This window comes from Mus caroli, unplaced genomic scaffold (assembly GCF_978045245.1).
Source record: "Mus caroli unplaced genomic scaffold, Mus_caroli_1 scaffold_15, whole genome shotgun sequence".
In the NCBI taxonomy this organism is placed as follows: domain Eukaryota; kingdom Metazoa; phylum Chordata; class Mammalia; order Rodentia; family Muridae; genus Mus; species Mus caroli.
In genome coordinates this window covers 107,999,595-108,025,297 of record NW_028227270.1, presented here as the reverse complement: position 1 = coordinate 108,025,297, position 25,703 = coordinate 107,999,595, and the positions used below count along the sequence as shown (strand labels likewise).

The 25,703-nt window shown below is 43.7% G+C and overlaps 1 protein-coding gene and 1 pseudogene across 1 annotated transcript in view; one reads left to right on the top strand and one right to left on the bottom strand.

Annotated features, from left to right (window-relative positions):
• The window catches only part of Heatr1 (HEAT repeat containing 1), a 49,125-nt gene extending 23,576 nt beyond the window's left edge, over positions 1-25,549 (top strand). Inside the window, exons 25-45 of the mRNA XM_021180215.3 lie at positions 1,425-1,528; positions 1,661-1,804; positions 2,425-2,543; positions 2,625-2,746; positions 4,154-4,282; positions 5,130-5,360; positions 6,664-6,790; positions 7,278-7,438; positions 16,429-16,475; positions 16,799-16,922; positions 17,786-17,926; positions 18,560-18,852; positions 19,480-19,630; positions 20,342-20,500; positions 20,647-20,781; positions 20,917-21,021; positions 21,104-21,272; positions 21,794-21,948; positions 22,417-22,575; positions 24,755-24,863; positions 25,248-25,549. Coding sequence (XP_021035874.1) covers positions 1,425-1,528; positions 1,661-1,804; positions 2,425-2,543; positions 2,625-2,746; positions 4,154-4,282; positions 5,130-5,360; positions 6,664-6,790; positions 7,278-7,438; positions 16,429-16,475; positions 16,799-16,922; positions 17,786-17,926; positions 18,560-18,852; positions 19,480-19,630; positions 20,342-20,500; positions 20,647-20,781; positions 20,917-21,021; positions 21,104-21,272; positions 21,794-21,948; positions 22,417-22,575; positions 24,755-24,863; positions 25,248-25,336 — 2,973 coding nt within the window. The 3' untranslated portion in view covers positions 25,337-25,549. The remainder of the gene's footprint in view (positions 1-1,424; positions 1,529-1,660; positions 1,805-2,424; positions 2,544-2,624; positions 2,747-4,153; positions 4,283-5,129; positions 5,361-6,663; positions 6,791-7,277; positions 7,439-16,428; positions 16,476-16,798; positions 16,923-17,785; positions 17,927-18,559; positions 18,853-19,479; positions 19,631-20,341; positions 20,501-20,646; positions 20,782-20,916; positions 21,022-21,103; positions 21,273-21,793; positions 21,949-22,416; positions 22,576-24,754; positions 24,864-25,247) is intronic.
• On the bottom strand, positions 5,662-6,159 carry LOC110307930 (ubiquitin-ribosomal protein eS31 fusion protein pseudogene; annotated as a pseudogene).
• Positions 25,550-25,703: the final 154 nt, after the last annotated feature.

The window sequence follows — 25,703 nt, the reverse complement described above, 5'->3', positions numbered from 1 at the left end:
AGTGATTGCCTCACAAGTGTCAATACTGGAGCTTGTATCCTATGTAAATCTGGGTGTGGATGGTAGTCCACCTCTAGTTCCAGTACTTAGAAGACAAAAGCAGGGTCTTAAGCAAGCTGGCTGGTTAGAGTAGCTGTGTAGTTAAGCTCTGGGTTCAGGTAACAGACCCTGCCTCAATAAACAAGGTGAAGAACAATCAAGGAAGACTTGCTATCTATGCTGGATCTCCACATGCATGCACAGGGAGCATGTGCATACACATAACAGACACGGTATGCATGTAACAATAAGAATAATAGAAATCGGGGCTGGAGAGATGGCTTCAGTAGTTGAGAGTACCTGTTGCTCTCCCAGAGGAGGACCTGGGTTTGATTCCTAGCACCATGTTGCTACTCACAAGGATCCAGGGCATCTAACATCCTCCTGTGGCTTACACAAACACCAGGCATGTAGGTGGTACACAGATGTATATACTGGCAAAATACACATACACATAAAATATTTAGCTTAAATAATGATGAAAAATGTAATATACAGATTTAGATCTCAATCTTTAACAGCTTTTTCTCCTCTTTTTCGCTGCAGAGGGAAATATTCTAAAGCAAGTCTAAAACATTTAATTTCTGTCCCTATGTACTTTTTACATTTTCACCTTTTAAAAATGACCATTGTCTAACGTAACTACAACATACCTGAAAAAATTGATAGTAATTCCTTGGTATCATTTACTACTCAGTCCATACTTGTATTTTAATGAATGTCTTTAAAAAAAAAAAAAAAAGATTTACTTCTTATTATACATAAGTTCACTGTAGCTGACTTCAGACACACCAGAAGAGGGCATCAGATCTCATTATGAGTGGTTGTGAGCCACCATGTGGTTGTTGGGATTTGAACTCAAACATGCCATATCAGCTATAGATAAGCTCAGCCTAGATTGTAAGGCAAATGTAATTGATATTGTACATATTTCTGAACCTAGTGACAGCAAGTAAGTACCATAGGAATCTGTTCAGCATCGTACTTGAGAGCATCCTAAATAACACATAAGACGGCGTTTGTAGTGCTTGTATTGGGGACTGGGCAGACTTCAAGTGGCACAATGACATAGATGTAGACTGAAATGCTGTCGTTGACCTGTGCAGTGATGCTTATTGCAGCTATGTTTATCTATCTATTGATCGATTGATGGGTTTCCTCTGTGGATTCCTGGCAGTCCTGGAACTCACAGTATAGACCAGGCTGGCTTTGAACTCAGAGATCCACCTGCCTCTGCCTCCCAAATGCTGGGATAAAAGGTGTGCGCCACACCCACCCGACTTTCTGGTTTTATTTTAATGTTGATCGTTGATAATTACATTACAACTATTGCTGTAATCTTGTTCCAGTGAATCACATCACTAGCCATTATTTCAATATTTCAGATTTCTGTCGATGCTGAACAAATCAGAATAGAACTGGAGCCACGAGATAAAGCTAAATCTTTGGGCACAATTCAGCAAACGAGAAGGCAGAAAATGCAACAGAAGTAAGAGCTTTGAGTACACCAAGGGGTCTGGTCTTGTTCCTCAGGCTCAGGCTATTGTTGTGGTTTCTAGATACACACCAGTTTTGCATAAACAGGGGTAATAGTGTTTGCATTGTCAACTCTGTTTCCCAGAAAGTCACAAGATGTGGAGTCTGTTCAAGAAGTGGAGGGCCCTTACTGGCAAAGAGTCACCCTCATCCTGGAGTTGCTGCAGCACAAAAAGAAGCTCAAGTGCCCTCAGATACTGATCCCATCCCTCTTTAACTTGCTGTCGAGGTAATGGCACGTGGGTCTGGTCTTGGGGACAAGAGGGTGGTAAAAATTTGCCCATGTTGATTTATCATTGTCTTTGGGGATATTTTTCTTGTTCAGATCATCTGTCCAATAAAGGAAGTTAAAGTGCTGTAATTGAAATATTGAAGCCTGGGTTCAGTAACCCATTACGAATTTCGTACGCTGGCTTCCTCCTGAGCTGTGTAGTAACTGACTTCATCGATCTACCTGCTTTCCTACCTAACTTCCAGTGCCGTATCTTAGCCACTCATGTGTATTTTAAGGATGCTGTGTGACGCCTGCAATATCGTAGTTGTAAATTATTAGAAAATAGCTTTAGAGTGTGCCACTGAGCTGAGGAGGCTGTTGTCATTGGAAAAGTACCGTGATTCTCCACGTCGTTAGGAGATCGCAAGTCAGTTGGTGGGAAGTACCTAAATTGTGGAAAGAAACCACTTGATGTACTTGACTAATGAGAAACTAAACTGGAGTTAGAAATCTATTAGACTGCTTAATAGTAGTATTTTCTTTATTCCTTATTGAATAGGTTTTGAACAGTAGTCATTAATGTGACTGTATTAACTTCTAAATTTCCAATCATTTCTCTTCTGGGGCTCCTGAAGGTGTTTAGAACCTTTGTCATCAGAGCAGGGGAACATGGAGTACACTAAGCAGTTAATTCTGAGTTGTTTGCTCAACATCTGCCAAAAACTCTCCCCAGATGGTGGCAGAATACCTAAAGGTATGTGCTTGGTGGGCGGGAAGGGCAGGAAGCGGCCTGCTTGCTCATGAGTCTATCAGCCACCCCTTCCCTCCACCCTAGATGTTGTGGATGAGGAGAAGTTCAATGTGGAGCTGATAGTGCAGTGCATCCGCCTCTCGGAGATGCCGCAGACTCACCACCATGCCCTGCTACTTTTGGGTACTGTTGCTGGAATATTTCCGGTAAGTGAAAGATATAAGACTCGAGTGGCTGTTTCAGGTCTCTTCTTCAATGCATTGGTGTGTACTGACTTAAATTCATTAGGCAGAGGCTTAGGGCTCAGTGGTAGAGCTTTTGCCTGGCAAAGGTTAGATCTAGTGTGATTCCCAGTGTTGGGGAAAGAAAGAAAGAAAGAAAGAAAAGAAAGAAAAGAAAGGAAAGAAAGAAGGAAGGAAGGAAGGAAGGAAGGAAGGAAGAAAGAAAGAAAGAAAGAAAGAAAGAAAGAAAGAAAGAAAGAAAGAAAGAAAGAAAGAAAGAAAGAAAAACAAGCTTCAGTTAGTAAGTGAAAATAATAGTAACTTTCCTCCTCCCTGGAGTGTGATGGAGCTTCAGCTGGACGACGTGTGCTTGGCTCCTCAGACAACGTTAGCTGACACCCTCATGCTCTCCAGGAAACTCTCCAGCTTGCCAGTCCCCAGAAGATACTAAACAAACGACACACACACAAAATTGATTATCAAAAATTTTAAAAAATTGGTTACCATTTAGCTCATGAAAGTCAAGTGACATCCATCCAGTATAGTAGAGCTCCTAGCCACTGTGGTGGATGCAAAGGGTGTCTTGTTGTCACTTTGATATCACAGTCCCCAGTCTTGGATGCTGCTGCTTTCATGTTTATCTGTTTTCTCAACATTCTTTTGTATGTTGACCATTTGTATGTTTGGAAACTTGAGATTCCCCACCTCTGCCGCCACCTTTAACTTTTTATTGGGTTGTTATGAATTTCACTTCATGTACCCAGTTCCACTTACCCTCCAGTCCCCTTGTACCACCCTTGAGCCTTGCAACCTCCCCGCCAAAAGGAGAAGAAAAGAACCCGAGAAAGCTCATTGTGGAAGCTATAGTGCGCCCCTTTTGTCTGCACTGGGTTGCCTGCAAATGTTCTTTGCACTGACCACTGGTCTGAGGCTCTGCCTTCTGCTACACTGTCAGTACTGGAGCCTCACTGGACTCCTCTTAGATATATCTTGTTCTTGGTCTGTGTCATGGAGATCCAGTAGTTTTGAATCTGTAGGATTGGCCCCTTCATACACTCTGATAGTTTATTGATGGGGTAGATGTTGGATGGATCAATTTAAAGACCTGGATCTGGGCCTGAGAGATATCTGAGCTGGTCAGTCTACCAGCTCTCTCACTCCCGCACCATCAGGGCGAGCTCTCCCTTTTTTTACTTGTTTTTCTTTCTGGTGGTGTAGGGCATTAGCCTTAAGGTCTTGTGCATGCTAAGCAGGCACTCTGCTGTTGAACTAAAACCCTAGTCCCAGCCCTTTGCCTGTTCTTGAGGAAGAATAGTTCAAATTTTTTATTGAGTTTTAAATAATTCTTTGGTATTTGAAAGAGAAAATGGTGATAACTGTAATTTATTTCAGGATAAAGTTCTTCACAACATCATGTCTATTTTTACATTCATGGGAGCCAATGTCATGCGTCTAGATGACGCTTATAGTTTTCAAGTTATTAGCAAGACAGTGAAAATGGTCATTCCAGCACTTATTCAGGTAAGCTGTCTGCATGCCACCATCATTGTTATTATTTTGAATTTGTACAATTTTCATGTAAATGCCAGTTTGGAAGCACTCAGGTTCATCTTTGTCTGGAACTTTTACAGTGGTGAAGCCAGCAAATGGCAGTACCACATATTCTGGTACTGCCATCAAATATGTTAAATGTGGTTTCACTGAACTATAGTAGTGTAGCCATGGAAGCGTTTTGACCTCATAATGATGAGTCAATTGACTGTTTTATCATTTGATAATGAAGCTTTTAGATTGAGAATCCAATAAAGAAAAAATAAGAGAAAGGAACTTTTATAGCTGCAATGTCAGATTTGTCAGCAGTCAAGTTAACACGAGTTTTCTAAGCATGGTCTGAGAGCCAGGACTTGTCCTTACCAGGTAAAGATACCTGATGTGAAAAGGAGCTTCAAGCATACCTGTTACCCCACACTCACACTTGTGAATATCATTTACCATGCTTTCAACTTTTGGAGGATAAGAGATTCACACTGTCCCCCTTTAACTCTTGGTGTTAGATTGGTGCTTCCTGTGTTCAATACATTGGCAGCTATAGGGCGAGTGCCTGATGTACGCTTCTATGTGTATATACTACATTATGTGCCAAATGAGTAAGTAAATGCTAAAGAGTCGAGAGTAATGGTCTAGAACAACCAGAAAAGTTCATAAGAAACAGGATTTGAACTGACAAAAGGGAGGACACGATTTATACAGAAGTATGGCTGAGATAAGATAGACACTCACTGAGTTGTCACTAAGAGACCTAATCCCTCTGAAAGCTGGGTTTGAAGGTTATTTGTGCCTCCTCAAATCCCTGTCTGATCTTTTGCAGTCTGATACTGGAGACTCTGTAGAAGTCACTAGAAATGTTGAAGAGATTGTGGTGAAAATCATCGGTGTCTTTGTGGACGCACTTCCACATGTGCCAGAACACAGACGCCTGCCCATCCTTGTTCAGCTAGTCTCCACACTAAGTGCAGAAAAATTCCTGTGGATTCTCCTCGTCCTGCTTTTTGAACAGTATGTCACTAAAACAGTGCTGGTGGCTGCTTATGGAGAAAAGGTCAGAGTATATATCAATCAGGTGGGGTGGTAAGAAGCAGTGGGGTGGTGTCACATGGGTTTTGTGATATTGGTCAACTTAAGTGTGGGACTAGCACTGCTTAGTGTGTGCAGTTTGACAGTGCTCACCCAGAAGCTTTTTCAAGATTGTTTCTTGGTTTTGGGGGTGGCTTTTTTTGGGTGGGTGGGGGGAGGTGAGTTAGCTTTCAAAATGTATAGACACAGAACATCTTTTTTTGTTTGTCTGTTTTTCTTTTTCTTTTTTAAGTATAAGTTCCTTTCTTTTATTAACACATACACAGCTACTTGTCTTCTGGTTTGTTGAAGCAGTCAGTCAGGCAACACTTGCCACAGTAATGCCTGTCCAAGTGGTTTCCCATAAAAACTCCAGCACCACATTCATCAGGACACTCTCGACGAAGTCGGCTGATTTTGCCATTTTCATCCACCTTATAGTATTTCAGCAGAGCCAACTTAACCTTCTTCCTCTTATGCTTATTCTTCCTGGGAGTGGTGTAAGACTCCTTCTTCCTTTTCTTAGCACCACCCCGAAGTCTCAACACCAGATGAAGGGTGGACTCCTTTTGAATGTTGTAGTCAGACAAAGTCCGGCCATCTTCCAGCTGCTTACCAGCAAAGGCCAGCCTCTGCTGATCAGGAGCAAGTCCTTCCTTATCCTGGATCTTGGCCTTTACATTTTCTATAGTGTCCAAGGGTTCAACCTTGAGGGTGATGGTAAGGGTCTTCACAAAAATCTTCATCATGGCGGCAGCTCCACCCATGATGGCAGATCGGAAAGAAAAGGGTTTGCTTGTTTTTCAAGACAGGATTTCTCTGTGTATCCTTGACTGTCCTGGGACTCACTCTGTAGACTTGGATGGCCTCCACAGAGATCCACCTGCCACTGCCTCCTGATTTCTGGGATTAAAATTGTGAGCCACTTCTGCCCAGCAACCCAGAACATCTCTAGCAACCAAACATCTAAGGGCCCTTTACTTTCTGTTTCTAAGAAATGAGTCTGGAGCACCACTGGTGGTTCTCTGCCCAGCAGAGAGGGACACTGAAACAGGGTCTCTGCAAGTTGCCTGTGGAGGCACTATGTGAGGGGAGGACTGGCCAATTGTTTGGAAGAGCCAGCGCTCCTGAATCTCTACTACTGAAGGAATTCATAGCTTTCTCATCTGCTGACAGCTACAGGGAAAGGCACTTACTACTGCAGGGTGTGTTCTGAGTGTGTCCTTAGTTTGTGCTTACTGATGGACTTGTTAGGCCTTGTTGTCACCTTTCCCCTTCTTTCTAAACAGGATGCTATTTTAGAGGCAGATACTGAGTTCTGGATTTCAGTCTGTTGTGAATTCAGTGTCCGGCATCAGGTCCAGAGCCTGATGCATATTCTCCACTACCTAGAAAAGCTGCCAGAGGAAAAGGAAGGTAAGCCCCGGTCAAGGATGGGCTCCCATCTAACAGAGCTGCGGCAGAGCAGATGGGAATGAGGCGGTCTTCGGAACCCTAGTGCATCCATACATGACCTTGACCACTGTACCTCTAACACTCTCTTAGCTATATCTGAAGTTTAAAGTTCTGAGATATACATCTTCAGCTTTTAGATAAGCCTTTTGAGTGGCGATGTTCTCCTTCAGCTTCAGAATCTCAACCCAGATCTAGAATGTCTGATTGTCTCCACTTTCCCGTGTTGTTGTCTTTTCTACTTTGACTCCCTCTTCTCAGGCTTGTGGGGTGGCTGCTTCCTTGATAAACATTCTGCTGTCGCTCATTGCTTCGGCTAAGGACAAGTCTGGTTCCTAGCCCAGCACAGTTCTCTTTGAGATAGCATCCTGCTCACCGTGCTACACTTGCACATTGTACAGATTAGTGGTTGGAGAGGGATAAAGTTACCTGGTCTGCTGCTGTTTTTCAGAAGCCACCTCCAAGACAGTATCTACTAAGAATAAAGTACAAGATGAAATGTTGCCAGTTTTTAAGGTGGATGCTCACACAAGCAAGCAGCTTCGGCATTTTAAGTATTTGTCAGTGTCCTTCATGTCCCAACTCCTGGCTTCCAATCATTTTCTCAAAAAGGTAATGTGTTCTTTAAGCATGTTTATAAGAACTGATCTTGTTTTAGCTAAAAAAAAGCAGTGTCTTAGACTCACAAAAACATAGCTCATCAAATGTCCTGTGGAACTGTGAGGCATGCCTTGAAAAACAGTGAAAAACAGTGCACTTCACATGCACACTGTTGGACCCTGTCTCCCAGAGTTGAGTGAGACCCAGCGATGTCGTCATTCTCAGGCAGCAAAGCCCCATTGGAAGCACGTGAGCATGTGTACCACCAGTCATCTCCAGGCAAATGGAGGATAGCATAGTTTATGCCAACCGCAAGCCACTCCCAACCCAGTGTGTGCCAGTTGAGTGGATAAATCACCTGGTTCTGAGGGAAGATTGTGAACAACACAGCCACCTGGTGAAGCTTTCTTAGGAAACTATGGTTTATATCAAGGATGAAGTGTCGGCACCTCTCCAGAAGTCAGGAACACAGGTGCCTTCTGTCACCACTTCTGTGCAAGCAAAGAAAGTGAGAACCAGGAAAAAAGAGGATCAGCAATCTCCTAGACCTAGCCATTAGCTCTGCAGCTTCCTCATAGAGATGGCGTGGTAGGGTTATCTCAGCGTGTCAGCTACCTTACCATTATAAAATGTTACTACTTTTAGATTACAGGGGAAAAAAAATCTTTGCAAGCAATACAACATAAATGAGGTATTGAAAATTCAGCCTAATGAAACATTGCTAAGAATATTATAATAGAATTCTCAGGGTTCTCTTCAAGACAGGGTTTCTCGGTGTAGCCCTGGCTGTCCTGGAACTCAGAGATCCACCTGCTTCTGCCTACCAAGTTCTGGGATTAAAGGCGTGTGCCACACTGCTCCACTAATTTCTTTAAAAAGGCACAAAAGAATACTTGAAAAACAGAGACAGTGTTCTTGCATACAAAGACACACAGTTGGGCTGGCTAGATGGATCAGTGGGTATACCCATCCTGCCAAGCCTGATGACTTGAGTTTTATCCTGGGAACCTGAATATTGGAAGTAGAGAACCCATTTCTGCAAGCTGTCCTCTGACTTCCATACATGCACTGTAGCATGCACATATGTACACACACACACACATTAAGTAAAGTGATTTAAAAAAAAAAACTCAACTGTTCAAAGATTTTAGATTAACATAAAAGTTAACACTTCCCCAGTTAACTTCTTTAAAAATGATGTTGATGTTGATGTGCTGAGGGTTAATGGTAGAGAATCATGATCAGATAGGTCAGTGTGACTGACCACCAGGCTGAGAACACACCTAGGTGGGGGTCGGGGGTGGCAGATGGTTTACAAAGCCACAAAGAAGGTGCACTTAATGCTGGCATGGTGTGTTTCTATTTCCGGGGGAAAGCCACTCTGTTTTCACACCATGGACATCACATAATTTTAGGCAGAGGAAAAACTTTGATGTAAAAAGCAACACCTAGAGCTTTTTAAAAGAAAATCCAGGAGAACAGTGTTGTGATCAAAGGAGAAATGATTTTTCTTTCAAATTTTGAGTCAGCAAACGTCACAGTAAACGAGCAGAGAAGGAAGGCTGCAGGCATCAGTTTCCATTCCAACACTGGCAAAAGATGGCGTTTTGATGAAAAGGAACCACAATGGCTGTTTAATATTTGATAGAACTCAAGGGCCCTGGTGAGCAAAGCGAGAAACACGGACTAAGTGGGACGTGGCTTTGCTGTTCATCCAAGTGGCAGAAATAGGAAAACTGATGCCAAGAGGTGCAAGGATATGAGACGTGCAGTGGCGGGGAGGAGAGGCTACACTACACTACACTACACTGTGTGTGCGCGCAGGTCAGAGGTGAGGAAAGCTTGCCCAGATGCCTAAGAGACTTAGCAAGATGTTCCCAAGCTTTGTTAGTGCAGGAGAACGTCCTGATCCTCAACCTGACAGAAATGCTTCAAAATACCAAACTTGAAGCCTCTTCCAGTCAGAAAAGCACCGGGGCAGCTGGGGCGCAGGGTCGGCTGACACTCGCCAGCTACCCACAACACCCGCCACAGGATCTTAAGACTTCTGGTGAGTGGAGCACAGCTTCTGCTCCAATCCAATTGCGCGCGGGACCTGAGACTGCATTAGTTAGGGAAGCAGAAACCGGCCTGAGTAGGGCCACAGGCCTCATCCGGCCGGATCAGCGCCGGGGTAGCTGGAGCGCAGGGTTGCCTGACACCCGCCAGCTACCCACGACCCCCGCCGCAGGATTTAGAGACTGCTGGTGAGTGGAACACAGCTTCTGTTCCAATCTTTAAACAGTGACAACGATAACAACTAACCCCAGAGATTACCAGATGGCGAAAGGTAAACGTAATAATCTTACTAACAGAAACCAAGACCACTCACCATCATCAGAACCCAGCACCCCCACTTCGCCCAGTCCAGGGCACCCCAACACACCGGAAAAGCTAGACACGGATCTAAAAGCATATCTCCTGATGATGGTAGAGGACTTCAAGAAGGACTTTAATAACACACTTAAAGAAATACAGGAGAACACTGCTAAACAGGCAGAAGACACTAAAGAGGAAGCACAAAAATCCCTTAAAGAATTGCAGGAGAACACTGCTAAAGAGTTACAAATCCTTAAAGAAAAACAGGATAACATAATCAAACAGGTAGAAGTCCTTACAGAAAAACAGGAAAACACATCCAAACAGATGATGGAAATGAACAAAACCATACTAGACCTAAAAAGGGAAGTAGACACAATAAAGAAAACCCAAAATGAGGCAACACTGGAGATAGAAACCCTAGGAAAGAAATCTGGAACCATAGATACGAGCATCAGCAACAGAATACAAGAGATGGAAGAGAGAATCTCAGGTGCAGAAGATTCCATAGAGAACATCGGCACAACAATCAAGGAAAATGTAAAATGCAAAAAGATCCTAACTCAAAACATCCAAGAAATACAGGACACAATGAGAAGACCAAACCTACGGATAATAGGAGTGGATGAGAATGAAGATTTTCAACTCAAAGGACCAGCAAACATCTTCAACAAAATTATAGAAGAAAACTTCCCAAATCTAAAGAAAGAGATGCCCATGAACATACAAGAAGCCTACAGAACTCCAAATAGACTGGACCAGAAAAGAAATACCTCCCGACACATAATAATCAGAACAACAAATGCTCTAAATAAAGATAGAATACTAAAAGCAGTAAGAGAAAAAGGCCAAGTAACATATAAAGGCAAGCCTATCAGAATTACACCAGATTTTTCACCAGTATGAAAGCCAGAAGATCCTGGACGGATGTTATACAGACACTAAAAGAACACAAATTCCAGCCCAGGCTACTATACCCAGCCAAACTCTCAATTAACATAGATGGAGAAACCAAAGTATTCCACGACAAAACCAAATTCACACATTATCTCTCCACGAATCCAGCCCTTCAAAGGATAATAACAGAAAAAAACCAATACAAGGACAGGAACCACGCCCTAGAAACAACAAGAAGGTAATCCCTCAACAAACCTAAAAGAAGACAGCCACAAGAACAAAATGCCAACTTTAACAACAAAAATAACAGGAAACAACAATTACTTTTCCTTAATATCTCTTAATATCAATGGACTCAACTCCCCGATAAAAAGACATAGACTAACAAACTGGCTACACAAACAAGACCCAACATTTTGCTGCTTACAGGAAACTCATCTCAGAGAAAAGGATAGACACTACCTCAGAATGAAAGGCTGGAAAACAATTTTCCAAGCAAATGGCATGAAGAAACAAGCTGGAGTAGCCATTCTAATATCTGATAAGATTGACTTCCAACCCAAAGTCATTAAAAAAGACAGGGAGGGACACTTCATACTCATCAAAGGTAAAATCCTCCAAGAGGAACTATCAATCCTGAATATCTATGCTCCAAATACAAAGGCAGCCACATTCATTAAAGAAACTTTAGTAAATCTCAAAGCACACATTGCACCTCATACAATAATAGTGGGAGACTTCAACACACCACTTTCACCATTGGACAGATCATGGAAACAGAAACTAAACAGGGACACAGAGAAACTAAGAGAAATTATGAATCAAATAGATCTGGCAGATATCTACAGAACATTCTATCCTAAAACAAAAGGATATACCTTCTTCTCAGCACCTCATGGTACCTTCTCCAAAATTGACCACATAATTGGTCACAAAACAGGCCTCAACAGATACAAAAATATTGAAATTGTCCCATGCATCCTATCAGATCACCATGGACTAAGGCTGATCTTCAATAACAAAATAAATAATAGAAAGCCAACCTTCACGTGGAAACTGAACAACACTCTTCTCAATGATACCTTGGTCAAGGAAGGAATAAAGAAAGAAATTAAGGACTTTTTAGAGTTCAATGAAAATGAAGCCACAACATACCCAAACTTATGGGACGCAATGAAAGCATTTCTAAGAGGAAAACTCATAGCTCTGAGTGCCTCCAAAAGGAAACTAGAGAGAGCACACATTAGCAGCTTGACAACACACCTAAAAGCACTAGAACAAAAGGAAGCAAATTCACGCAAGAGGAGTAGACGGCAGGAAATAATCAAACTCAGGGGCGAAATCAACCAAGTGGAAACAAGAAAAACTATTCAAAGAATCAACCAATCAAGGAGCTGGTTCTTTGAGAAAATCAACAAGATAGATAAACCCTTAGCCAGACTTACTAGAGGGCACAGGGAAAGCATCCTAATTAACAAAATCAGAAATGAAAAAGGAGACATAACAACAGATCCTGAAGACATCCAAAACACCATCAGATCCTTCTACCAAAGGCTATACTCAACAAAACTGGAGAACCTGGATGAAATGGAGAAGTTCCTAGACAGATACCAGGTACCAAAGTTGAATCAAGATCAGGTTAATGATCTAAACAGCCCTATATCCCCCAAAGAAATAGAAGCAGTCATTAATAGTCTCCCAACTAAAAAAAGCCCAGGACCAGATGGGTTTAGTGCAGAGTTCTATCAGACCTTCAAAGAAGATCTAATCCCAGTTCTTCACAAACTATTCCACAAAATAGAAACAGAAGGTACTCTACCCAACTCATTCTATGAAGCCACAATTACTCTGATACCTAAACCACAAAAAGACCCAACAAAGATAGAAAACTTCAGACCAATATCCCTTATGAATATTGATGCAAAAATCCTCAATAAAGTTCTTGCTAACCGAATCCAAGAACACATCAAAACAATCATCCATCCTGACCAAGTAGGTTTCATCCCAGGGATGCAGGGATGGTTCAATATACGGAAATCCATCAACGTAATCCAGTATATAAACAAACTCAAAGACAAAAACCACATGGTCATCTCCTTAGATGCGGAAAAAGCATTTGACAAGATCCAACACCCATTCATGATAAAAGTCTTGGAAAGATCAGGAATTCAAGGCCCATACCTAAACATGATAAAAGCAATCTACAGCAAACCAGTAGCCAACATCAAAGTAAATGGTGAGAAGCTTGAAGCAATCCCTCTAAAATCAGGGACTAGACAAGGCTGTCCACTTTCTCCCTACCTATTCAACATTGTACTTGAAGTCCTAGCCAGAGCAATTCGACAACAAAAGGAGATCAAAGGGATACAAATTGGAAAAGATGAAGTCAAAATATCACTCTTTGCAGATGATATGATAGTATATATAAGTGACCCTAAAAATTCCACCAGAGAACTCCTAAGCCTGATAAACAGCTTTGGTGAAGTAGCTGGATATAAAATTAACTCAAACAAATCAATGGCCTTTCTCTACACAAAGAATAAACAGGCTGAGAAAGAAATTAGGGAAACAACACCCTTCTCAATAGTCACAAATAATATAAAATATCTTGGCGTGACTCTAACTAAGGAAGTGAAAGATCTGTATAATAAAAATTTCAAGTCTCTGAAGAAAGAAATTATAGAAGATCTCAGAAGATGGAAAGATCTCCCATGCTCATGGATTGGCAGGATCAACATTGTAAAAATGGCTATCTTGCCAAAAGCAATCTACAGATTCAATGCAATCCCCATCAAAATTCCAAATCAATTCTTCAACGAATTAGAAAGTGCAATCTGCAAATTCATCTGGAATAACAAAAAACCTAGGATAGCAAAAACTCTTCTCAAGGATAAAAGAACCTCTGGTGGAATCACCATGCCGGACCTAAAGCTCTACTACAGAGCAATTGTGATAAAAACTGCATGGTACTGGTATAGTGACAGACAAATAGACCAATGGAATAGAATTGAAGACCCAGAAATGAACCCACACACCTATGGTCACTTGATCTTCGACAAGGGAGCTAAAAACATCCAGTGGAAGAAAGACAGCATTTTCAACAAATGGTGCTGGCACAACTGGTTGTTAACATGTAGAAGAATGCGAATCGATCCATTCCTATCTCCTTGTACTAAGGTCAAGTCTAAGTGGATCAAGGAACTTCACATAAAACCAGAGACACTGAAACTTATAGAGGAGAAAGTGGGGAAAAGCCTTGAAGATATGGGCACAGGGGAAAAATTCCTGAATAGAACAGTAATGGCTTGTGCTGTAAGATCGAGAATTGACAAGTGGGACCTCATGAAACTACAAAGCTTCTGCAAGGCTAAAGACACCATCAATAAGACAAAAAAACCACCAACAGATTGGGAAAGGATCTTCACCTATCCTAAATCAGATAAGGGACTAATATCCAATATATATAAAGAACTCAAGAAGGTGGACTCCAGAAAGTCAAATAACCCCATTAAAAAATGGGGCTCAGAACTGAACAAAGAATTCTCACCTGAGGAATACCGAATGGCAGAGAAACACCTGAAAAAATGTTCAACATCCTTAATCATCAGGGAAATGCAAATCAAAACAACCCTGAGATTCCACCTCACACCAGTCAGAATGGCTAAGATCAAAAATTCAGGTGACAGCAGATGCTGGCGAGGATGTGGAGAAAGAGGAACACTCCTCCATTGTTGGTGGGATTGCAAGCTTGTACAACCACTCTGGAAATCAGTCTGGCGGTTCCTCAGAAAATTGGACATAGTACTACCGGAGGATCCAGCAATACCTCTCCTGGGCATATATCCAGAAGATGTCCCAACCGGTAAGAAGGATACATGCTCCACTATGTTCATAGCAGCCCTATTTATAATAGCCAGAAGCTGGAAAGAACCCAGATGTCCCTCAACAGAGGAATGGATACAGAAATTATGGTACATTTACACAATGGAGTACTACTCAGCTATTAAAAAGAATGAATTTATGAAATTCCTAGCCAAATGGATGGACCTGGAGGGCATCATCTTGAGTGAAGTAACACAATCACAAAAGAACTCACACAATATGTATTCATTGATAAGTGGATATTAGCCCAAAACTTAGGATACCCAAGATATAAGATACAATTTGATAAACGCATGAAACTCAAGAAGAATGAAGACCAAAGTGTGGACACTGTGCACCTTCTTAGAATTGGGAACAAAACACCCAGGGAAGGAGTTACAGAGACAAAGTTCGTAGCTGTGATGAAAGGATGGACCATTTAGAGACTGCTGTATCCAGGGATCAGTCCCATAATCAGCTTCTAAACGCTGACACCATTGCATACACTAGCAAGATTTTGCTGAAAGGACCCAAATATAGCTGTCTCTTGTGAGACGATGCCGGGGCCTAGCAAACACAGGAGTGGATGTTCACAGTCAGCTATTGGATGTATCACAGGGCTCCCAATGGAGAAGCTAGAGAAAGTACCCAAGGAGCTAAAGGGATCTGCAACCCTATTGTTGGAACAACATGATGAACTAACCAGAACCCCGAAGCTCTTGTCTCTAGCTGCATATGTATCGAAAGATGGCCTAGTCGGCCATCAATGGAAAGAGAGGCCCATTGGACTTGCAAACTTTTTATGCCCCAATATAGGGGAATGCCAGGGCCAAAAGAATGGGAATGGGTGGGTAGGGAAGTGGGGGGCGCTATGGGGGACTTTTGGGATAGCATTGGAAATGTAATTGAGGAAAATATGTAATAAAAATATTAAAAATCAAAAAAAACAAAAACAAAAACAAAATACCAAACTTGTAAAGCCATTTCGAACCACTCGCTTGACAGCGTAAGTGGAAAATTGCAACCTGGCCTCGTGTCAGGTCACGGTCAAAACAGAAGCACGTGAGAAACATGTTGTGAAATTACCGTCAGGCTTATAAGGTACTGTCATGTTTATACACGTGTCCCATCCTAACTATCATTATTTGCAAATTTTTCAAAATAAAAAAATCCAGAATTGAAATAGGTCTTATCTCAAGCATTTTAGGGTAAGGAGTGGTATTCAATCTATGTGTAGGAAAAAAAACGAACATAAATTATCTAGCAGTAAAGGAAAGTGATTAAATACATTTACAGAAGAACAATATGTATCACTGGACTGAAAGAACTAGAACAAGATAGGTTTCTATATCCTGGCCTCAAAAATCTGATGTATGGGCCGGGCAGTGGTGACAAATGCCCTTAATCCTAGCACTTGGGAGGCAGAGGCAGGCAGATTTCTGAGTTCGAGGCCAGCCTGGTCTACAGAGTGAGTTCCAGGACAGGGTGATACAGAGAAACCCTGCCTTGGGGAGGCGGGGGGGGGGGGGGGCGGTTCTGATGTATGTGTTATTTAGAAACTTAATGGCAGGTTCAGGCTTTCTTTGGTGGTTTGAAATACAGGAAGAAGCAGGAAGCAATTACATGATAGGCCATATCTGTTTTCAAAATGCTTGATTTAATACCCTGTATGAGTTCACAGGGGCAGGCTTTTTATAAAAGAAACATCGATGTTTTTCTGAATCTTGCCATGCTGAATGCATACTACAAATCCAATGAAATGGTTGCAGCCAGTGAGGGAGATGTGCAAGTAATTAAATTGCGCTGGTACAAGAGTTTCGGATTTGTGATAGTCGCCTGTTTCAGATGACTTCACACTGTTCTCACGGAGCTTCTTTAATTCCTAGGTTGTAGGAAGTGGTGGTCCTAAGAGCCTGCACGGACTTGAACAGGGGTATGTTTGTGCTTTTCTTAAATTTCTCGGGAATAAGTCCAACTTGCAAAGGAAGAGTAAATGTAACAATGGCATACAGCCTGGCCATGTTCACTGCTGCTCTGCACCCGGGCTTTGTCATTCTTGCTGCAGACATTTTTGTCTCTCAAGTCTGTCAAGTTCGTTCCTTTGCCCTGAATATTTTGCTCCAAGGCAGAGGGAAGACTGCGGACTGGTTTTCCAAGCAGGATAACCAGTGCTGATCCTTCCTTTCCCTCCTGTAACTTCTGAAGTAAGTCTGAAATAATTTACTGAATTGCCTTTTGTGGATCTGTTTCTTTTAGTTTGTTAGAAATGGTTCTCAGCTATATTAACACAGTGGCACAGTCCATGGAAAAGAATGCAGACAAACTGACTGGGAAGTTTTGGCGAGCGCTGCTCAGCAAAGCTTATGACATGCTGGATAAGGTAGGCTTTCTAGGCTTTCATTTCTCCCCTTAATTACCATGTTTGTTACTACTTTTTATGCCATTGTAAGATTATTTAACTCAAACTTGCACTTTAACAATACACTTAGGGGCTGGTGAGATGGCTCAGTGGGTAAGAGCATCCGACTGCTCTTCCGAAGGTCCAGAGTTCAAATCCCAGCAACCACATGGTGGCTCACAACCATCCGCAACGAGATCTGGCGCCCTCTTCTGGAATGTCTGAAGACAGCGACAGTGTACTTACATATAATAAATAAATCTTTAAAAAAAAAACAAAAAAAAACAAAAAAAAAAAACCCAATACACTTAGTAATAACTTTTCTTGATATAAGAAAGCTCATGATTTTCTTGTTCAAGTCTCTTAATGTCTAAAAACAAACTTGTTTCCCTACCAATGATGAGAATGTGTGCCTCAATAAATGTGAGGAATTTAACAATTGATCATGTAGCTAGAATGTTCCGCGTCATTGAAGTGGGATAATATAAAAAGGCCAATTAGATGTATTAGATGTACATGCTTGGCCTTGATTAGGACATGGCTAGAGTAGTTAACGTCCTTTTCGTGTTGCTGTCTCGGTTTATTTGGGATTAGTAATAACTGCCTGAGAGCTAGTGTGTGTGAGAGCACATGTCTGGAAATGTCTGCCACCTCAGGGTTTATCATAAATAAGAGTCTGAGCTGGCCATGGTGACTTGTGGGACATGCCTGTAGTCCCAGCTCTCAAATCGGAATTCAAGGCTAGCCTGGGCTACATGGATATGCTTTCTGTCAAAATCATAAAGTCTGTCTTACAGAGTTGAGTTCTCCTTTTTGTTTGGTGTTAAATGTTTCCTTCTCTGTAGGTCAATGCCTTGCTGCCCACAGAAACATTCATCTCTGTGATTAGAGGGCTGGTGGGCAACCCCCTGCCATCTGTGCGTCGGAAGGCGCTGGATCTTTTGAATAACAAGCTCCAGCAGCACATGTTCTGGAAGAAGAAAATGGTAAGTGAGGACCCTATTGCAAGCCTGCAGGGCTTCCTCTGCTGCTTAGCTCGCCCACAGTTCTCTGGCACACCATGGAAAGTGGGAGGCTCTTAGGATCTGGATTGGCATACTGTGTGTGATGTGTGAAAGAGAGAGACACGTGCTGTGGCTCCTCATGCTAGAGATGTGCTAAGGAAGGCCTGAGGATGGAATTCCTAATGCACTTCTGCTTGCTGTGACCCGTGCGGCCCTGGCTGAAGCAGATTTGCCTCTTGTCTCACTGGGACACAGTGTAAGGATCAGCAGGTGGTCAGACAGTTTGTGCATATGCTTAGCAGTAAGAAAGGCGGATGGCAGTGGCTCTGAGGAGACCAAGACAAGAGGCTCTCAAGTTCATGCCCTGTCTAGCTGTATAGTGAGTTCAGGGTCAATCTCAACAGTAAAAAGAAGTCTGAAGCTGGAGCTCTGTGGTAAGATCGCTATGTAACATGATCAAGACCCTAGCTGACTTCTCTACACTGGGGATGGGGGAACAGTTGCTTGACTGTGCTTGTGTGACTTGGGACTCAGACCCAAGCAGGGGAGATGGGAAAGAAGACTGGTCCTTCTTGTAGCTCTGATTACAGGTTGTTTTCGCTTCCATTTCTTCAGGTCCACCGCTTTCTCAAACTGGTTCCAGTCCTTCTGGCCATTGTGCAGCATAAGAAAAGGGAGGCAGAGGATGAACAGGCAATAAACAGACAGACAGCGCTGTACACCCTGAAACTCCTGTGCAAGAACTTCGGGGCACAGAACCGAGAGCCTTTCATACCAGTTCTCAGCACTGCAGTAAAGCTGATAGCACCAGAGAAAAAGGAGGAGAAGAATGTCCTGGGAAGCGCCCTGCTGTGCATAGCAGAGGTGACGTCCACTCTGGAAGCGCTGGCCATCCCCCAGCTGCCCAGGTACCTTGGAACAGGAGCCACTACAACGGAAAGGTCCCCCTGCGTTCAGGACTTCCGGCTTCTTGAATAGAAAGTAACGGAAAATAGAGTGGTGAAAGAATTGATCTTTTCTTTGCTCTGGAAAGTGCACCATTTCCTGTGACCTTCAGACATTGCTTGGTGATGTTCTTCCTTTCCAGAGTCGCTGTGCTTAGGGAGCAGCCGTTTGCTGTGGCAGAGGCAAGCTCCTGACTCTGCATTTGGCTCTGACCATAGCCTGCTAGCAGTTGTAGCAAGTTACTTATCTTAAAGCCCTGCCATCTGTAATACAGGGCCATATCCTACACACACACACACACACACACACACACACACACACCGTTTTCTTCTTTATAGGCCTTGCTGTACTTTGCGCATGTTCAGCCATTGAAGCCCATCCCTTTTCACAGCTACTGTGTGTCAGCACTGTCGGCACCCAGGGCTTCTTGGATCTAGTAGTAGTAGAAAGTGTGCAGGCAGTATCCGCACACTGTGGGTTACAGGGTTGTAGCAAGCACAGCTGGCTGAGAGTTGTTCTTCGTGTCCCCAGCTCCTTCTTTAGTGTTTGTGGCTTGAAGCTGCTCTAACGCACTTGTTCCTTCTTGCCAGCCTGATGCCTTCGCTGCTGACAGCCATGAAGAGCACCAGTGAGTTGGTCCACAGTGAGGTCTGCCTGCTCAGCGCCCTGGCTGCCCTGCACAAAGTCGTTGAGACTCTGCCACACTTCATCAGCCCCTACCTGGAAGGCCTTCTGACCCAGGTGGGTTTGTCATCGCTGCTTCATCATGGAACCAACAGGCAAAATCGGGTGTCTTTCTTTCAGCTGGGTGTGATGTCAGCTTTTATTTACCTTAGATTGCTGAGGGTGGGCAGGGAGAGTTGCCACTGTTATTTAGGAAATTAGTGTGCCTGTGGTTTTAACAGGAAAGCGTCTTTAGCTGTAAGGTGTTTCATATAGTGGGCTTCTTCATTTACAGGTGAGCTGTTGCCTGTCAGCACACTGAGCGAGTGGCATTAACTGAAAGTAGCCATGAAAGTCAGTCCTCCTTGACCAGGTTACCAGTGTTCTAGTTTGTGATTCCTTGCCGTGGGAAGCTGAGTCTTCACTGCCATGGTGCCAGTGACTTGACATTCACTGTCTTCAGCAAGGGCTCGAAGCTGCTGTCTCTTGGAAGGGGGCTAAGCTGATGGAGTCTTCCTCAGCTGCTTTTAGTGAGCAAGAACCTGAGTCGTAGGAAAGCCATCGATCGGGCTGAGAGTCCTCTGTGCTCCTGCGCTCGACATTCACCTCCTTCATCGGCTTCCAGCCAGGGGAGTCATCCACTCAGTTTCATCTGCAGATAATCAGTTTGCTTTAGAAGAGTTATTTGTTCTGGCTTTTGATGGCTGCATGCCATCACCAAGCCATCCTGTGAGTGTGGTTGCCAGCACAGTCTAGCGCCCTCGGTCACTGTTTTTCATGTTCCTGCAGGTGATTCACCTAGAGAAAATCACTAGAGAAATGGGTTCTGCCTCACAGGCTAACATCCGCCTGACAGCTCTTAAAAAGACCCTGGCCACTGAGCTCTCACCTCGCGTCCTACTGCCAGCCATTAGCAAGACTTTCAAACAGGTCCAGAAGAACTGGAAGGTGAGTGTTGACTATTGATCTTTGGAGAGGGAAGGTGGTGCTGAATGCTCAGTGTTCGTGTCTGGGAGCATAGCATCGTTCACTTCTGTGAGGATGCACTGAGCTCTAAGACAAGGCAAACATATTCTCTGCTGTATTCATGGTAGAATCAAATGGGCCCATTTATGAGCATCTTACAAGAGCACATCGGGGTGATGAAGAAGGAAGAGCTCTTATCTCACCAGTCTCAGCTGACCACCTTTTTCCTGGAAGCCCTGGACTTCCGGGCACAGCATTCAGAGGTGAGCTGGTCCCCACTCCCCAGGCCCTGAAGCTGTCATTTCCTATCCCTGCAAGAGCCAGATTAATTTTTAACAGAGTAGCCTTTGTCCTTGCCAAAGCATTGAGTCCATGCTAATTAGTTCCTTTGTTTTCAGGACGATCTAGAGGAAGTTGGGAAAACAGAAGGTTGGATCATTGACTGTCTAGTGGCCATGGTGGTGAAGCTCTCAGAGGTCACATTCAGGCCTCTCTTCTTCAAGGTGAGCCTTTCTTACCTGCATGTCGTGCTCACTGTCACTGGCAGGGTGAGTAGATGATGTCACTGTTCTCTCCTGGTTGTAGCTGTTTGATTGGGCCAAGACAGAAGATGCGCCGAAGGACAGGCTGTTGACATTTTACAATCTGGCCGACTGCATTGCTGAGAAGTTGAAAGGCCTTTTCACTCTGTTTGCTGGGCACTTGGTGAAACCTTTTGCCGATACCTTGAACCAAGTAAACATCTCCAAAACAGGTTGGTAGCTGCTTTGGGCCAAGGCACCCGTGTCCGTGTGTCTGACACAGGCACGTAGCACAAGACCTAGAGCTCAGAAAAGACTTTATAATCCTTGGTGTGAGGATGGTGAACTTTTACTTTGCCATATTTTCTATTATGTTAGAACAAATAATCGACATACGAGAAAGGGTAAAGTGGGCATTATTACTCATTATTGGTAGTAGCTGTATAATAGTAAATTTGGGACTGGAGACAGCCCAGTGGTAGAGTGTGTCCCTGATATAGGTAAGGTCGTGGGTTCCTCCCCAGGTTTGGACTGGTCTATCCTCTACTGAGAATTAGCTGAAGTGACTGAACTTGCTCAACTTAAGCACTACAGTCTTAGCTCTAAAGGAGAGCCCCATCTGTGGACACCATTGTTCGGTGTTGTACCATTTACAGCTTCTAGGTTTTCACACAGTCTCCTGGCTGTAGTTATGACAGTGTCTCTAAGCACCAGGACTGAGTGTTTTGCATTTGTGCTCTTTCCCTGCATACAGACGAAGCCTTCTTTGACTCCGAACGTGACCCTGAAAAGTGCTGCTTGTTGCTGCAGTTTATCTTGAACTGCTTGTATAAGGTCTTCCTTTTTGACACCCAGAATTTCATGAGTAGAGAGAGAGCAGAAGCCCTGATGATGCCCCTGGTGGATCAGGTAACCCACTGCAAGGCCTTCTGTCACTGAGGCCTCCTGGATCCGTCTCTGCAGGGTTTGTGTATGCGACATGATAGCTTACAAGGCTTAGTCATACAGTGTTTTCAGGAAACGGATCCTTTAAGGAAAATGTAACTCAAAAATGGATTTTTCATGGGTTTGACTTGTCTTTATTGTGGAGTTCATTGAGTTTTACTTGGGAATTTCAAAAGGAAAGAAATAAGATCTCATTGTCAGTTTATCCATTGAAAAGGTATGTTAACTATTGTTAAAGGAGCCTCGCTGAGCATGGCTGCTCCCACAGGAAAGTTCCACCACCCCAGGTCTTCCAGAGGGAGAAGTTGATGCTAAGGGCTTTTGCAGCTGTTTGAGATCCAAAGGGAAGAAGTTGGCCCTAGAGACAAGATTAGTGTGGGGAGAACTTACTTTTTGAGCCTGTTAATGCTGACAGCCCATGTATCTTCCCAGCTGGAAAACAGGCTTGGAGGAGAAGAAAGGTTCCAGGAACGGGTAACCAAGCACCTGGTGCCCTGCATCGCACAGTTCTCTGTGGCCATGGCAGATGACTCCATGTGGAAACCCCTGAACTACCAGATTCTGCTGAAGACAAGAGACTCTTCCCCTAAGGTGAGCACTGGGAGTCAGTCTTGGATGCTGCATTCCCCTGGTGGGTGTTGCCTAAACGCCCACCAGTGCCCGGGGCACTGACAGGGACAGCCTGGCCCTAGGCCTGCACTACTAGAGGTCTGAGCTACTATATAATAGGGAATTCTAGCTTTCATAAAGAACTCTTGGGCTGGGAAGATGATTCAGTTGATGAAGTACTTGTTGTGCAAGCATATGAACAAAGTTTGACCTCTAAAATTCACATAAAAAGCCACCTGCTAGGGGCTAGAGAGATGGCTCAGCACTTGGGAGTTGGCTTCTCTTCCAGAGGACCCAAGTTCAATTACCAGTACCCACATGGTGGCTCACAACTTTTTATGGCTCCACTTCCAATGGCTCTGCCCACCTTACTCAGATATATACTCAGACAAAACACCAATGCACATAAAACATAAGTAAATCATTTAAGGAAGAAAAAAAGAAAGCCAGCATGCTGGCATGTATCTGAGAGTTACATGCAAAACTGAGAGATTGGCTGGAAAAAATTAAAGCGTGGCACCTGAGGAACGGCACACTTGAAATTGGCCTCTGACCTTCAGATGCGTGTGCGCACACAGCCACCACACACACGTACATACAATAAAGAGTTCTGATTTCTTCTGTAGGCTCTCATAAATAGCTATATTTCACAGTGTCCTAGGCAAAGTAGGCAGGAGCATTAGAGTACTTTCTAAATACCACTAGGTCTCAAATAGTAAAAACTCCAGGTCACTTAAATGTCACTGTGCCCTGTCATAAGTGATCCCCGTATGCACAGAACACTCCTGTAGTTGGAGCCATGCTTAGAAATGAGTGCCATGGTACATTGAGTGAAGTTAACATTCCTTACCTGGAATTTCCTAGCCGTTTTATTAATAAATCACCACTATCAAACTATCAAATAAGAGCTTCACTGGGGACTGGAGAGATGGCTCAGCAGTTACGAGCACCAACTGCTCTTCCAGAGGTCCCAAGTTCCCAGCAACCTCATTGTGGCACACAACCATCTGTAATGGGATCTGATGCCCTCTTCTGGTGTGTCTGAAGAGAGCAATGGTGTGTGTGTGTATCTTTGAAAGAAAGAAAGAGCCTCACTGATAAGCAGCCCAAAGTAGGAGTCATTCAATTGATTACATTTCTAGGAGTTCAAAACAGTAAAGCTATTTATCATATGGTTGCAGAAACAAATTTTAGTATTTTATCTTGATTACTGTTAAGAAAATGTTGATTAAATATAATTATGAAAATTACTCCAAATTAGAAAGGGGACTATTTTCTTTCAGTGGCCTGCTATTAATACCTCATAGCTACTTGCATTGCTTATGATAGGCAAGGTGTGTGGAGAGACACACCTAGGCTTTTGTTCAGTGCTGGAAGGAAATTAGCCTAGTGGGAGTCTTGGTCATTCAGGGACTGCCAGAGGTGTTACATCACCAGGTTGGCACAGTCTAGGCAGCCCAACAAACCACCTCCACCTAGGCCTATGCTAGGCCCCCTGAAGTTTACATGTGGCCTATGTTAGGCCCCCTGAAGTTTACATGTGGCCTATGCTAGGCCCCCTGAAGTTTACATGTGGCCTATGCTAGGCCCCCCTGAAGTTTACATGTGGCCTATGCTAGGCCCCCTGAAGTTTACATGTGGCCTATGCTAGGCCCCCCTGAAGTTTACATGTGGCCTATGTTAGGCCCCCTGAAGTTTACATGTGATGGTGTTTTGTTTTACATTTATGTATTAGGGTGGGGGCATACGCTTGCTGGGGGGGGGGGGGTGTCAGAGGACAACCTGCAAGAGTCAGTTCTCTTCTTCCCCCATTAAGTGGGTCCTGAGGATTGAGCTCAGGCCACAAGGCTTGGTGGCAGCACCTTTACCCACTGAGCCATCTTACTGGCTTTTCTGTGGTTTTTCTGGTTTGGTTTGTTTTTTATTCACACTTTAAAGAGCTACAGTGCTAAAACACAGTTTGAAAAACTTATGTAGACTACCAGCTCTCAAATGGCTACATAGTAGTTCTTTTTGTGGTAGACACTGAGTGATCACAGTGAGGGTGTAAGAGAGCACTCAGTGTAAAAAAACGCCATCTCCATGCGGGTCAGGCCACACAGCAGTAAGCAGCAGTAGGGACAGACGACTCGGTCTCATTCTTGATGACTGTTCCTTCCAGGTGCGGTTTGCAGCCTTGATTACTGTCTTGGCACTGGCTGAGAAGCTGAGAGAGAATTACATTGTTCTGCTACCAGAGTCCATTCCTTTCCTAGCAGAACTGATGGAAGGTAAGTCTGCAGCTTAGAAAGTTCTAAGACTGATAATAGCACTGAGTGGCAGGTGAGGCTGGTTTAAACAGGAACACTCTTAATTGACATGCCTCTACATATTAATTGGGGGTGTCCTGCATCTGGCCAGAAGCATACCCTTTTATGTCTAGTGCCGGGTGTCTTGGAGAGTTTCTGGGGCGCAGGGTCCCTTGAGAGCTTGAATTGGAATGTGTGGCCCCTTCTTGTGACATCCAAGAACAAGAACATGCCTGTGAGGAGGGGGGGACAGTTGGGGAGCACCTCGGGTCACAGCCTGCTAGGTGCTTCCTGTATCTTGACAGAACAGTGGTAATTAGGCAGGACAGTGGGCAGCCCACTTCTAATTCTGGTTTCCGTTGTTAGACGAGTGTGAAGAAGTGGAGCATCAGTGCCAGAAGACCATCCAGCAGCTGGAGGCCGTGCTGGGAGAGCCGCTGCAGAGCTACTTCTGAGGCAGAAAGCGCATCTGCCACCGCCTGTGCTCTGGGGAGCGCTCACACTCATTCTCATGTTTTAATGGGGGTGTGGTGCCATGTTACTTTTGGTACTTTCACATCTGCCGATACTTAATGTTTTTACAAAATCCCTGCCTGTCTGGGATACCACAGAATCCTCGCCTGCCTTTTGTACAGAGTTGCTAAGGAGTAAACCGGATGGTATTTTTATACAAACTGGTATTTGTCTTTATCCTGAGTGGTGTTCAAATGAGACGGGCGTGTTTAATTTCAGTACCTGAGGCGTAGTGCTTCCCTGAAGCACGAGCTGTCACTGTTCCTTGCAGCACCTCATACTTGTGGTATAGGTGTCTCTGCTATTCAT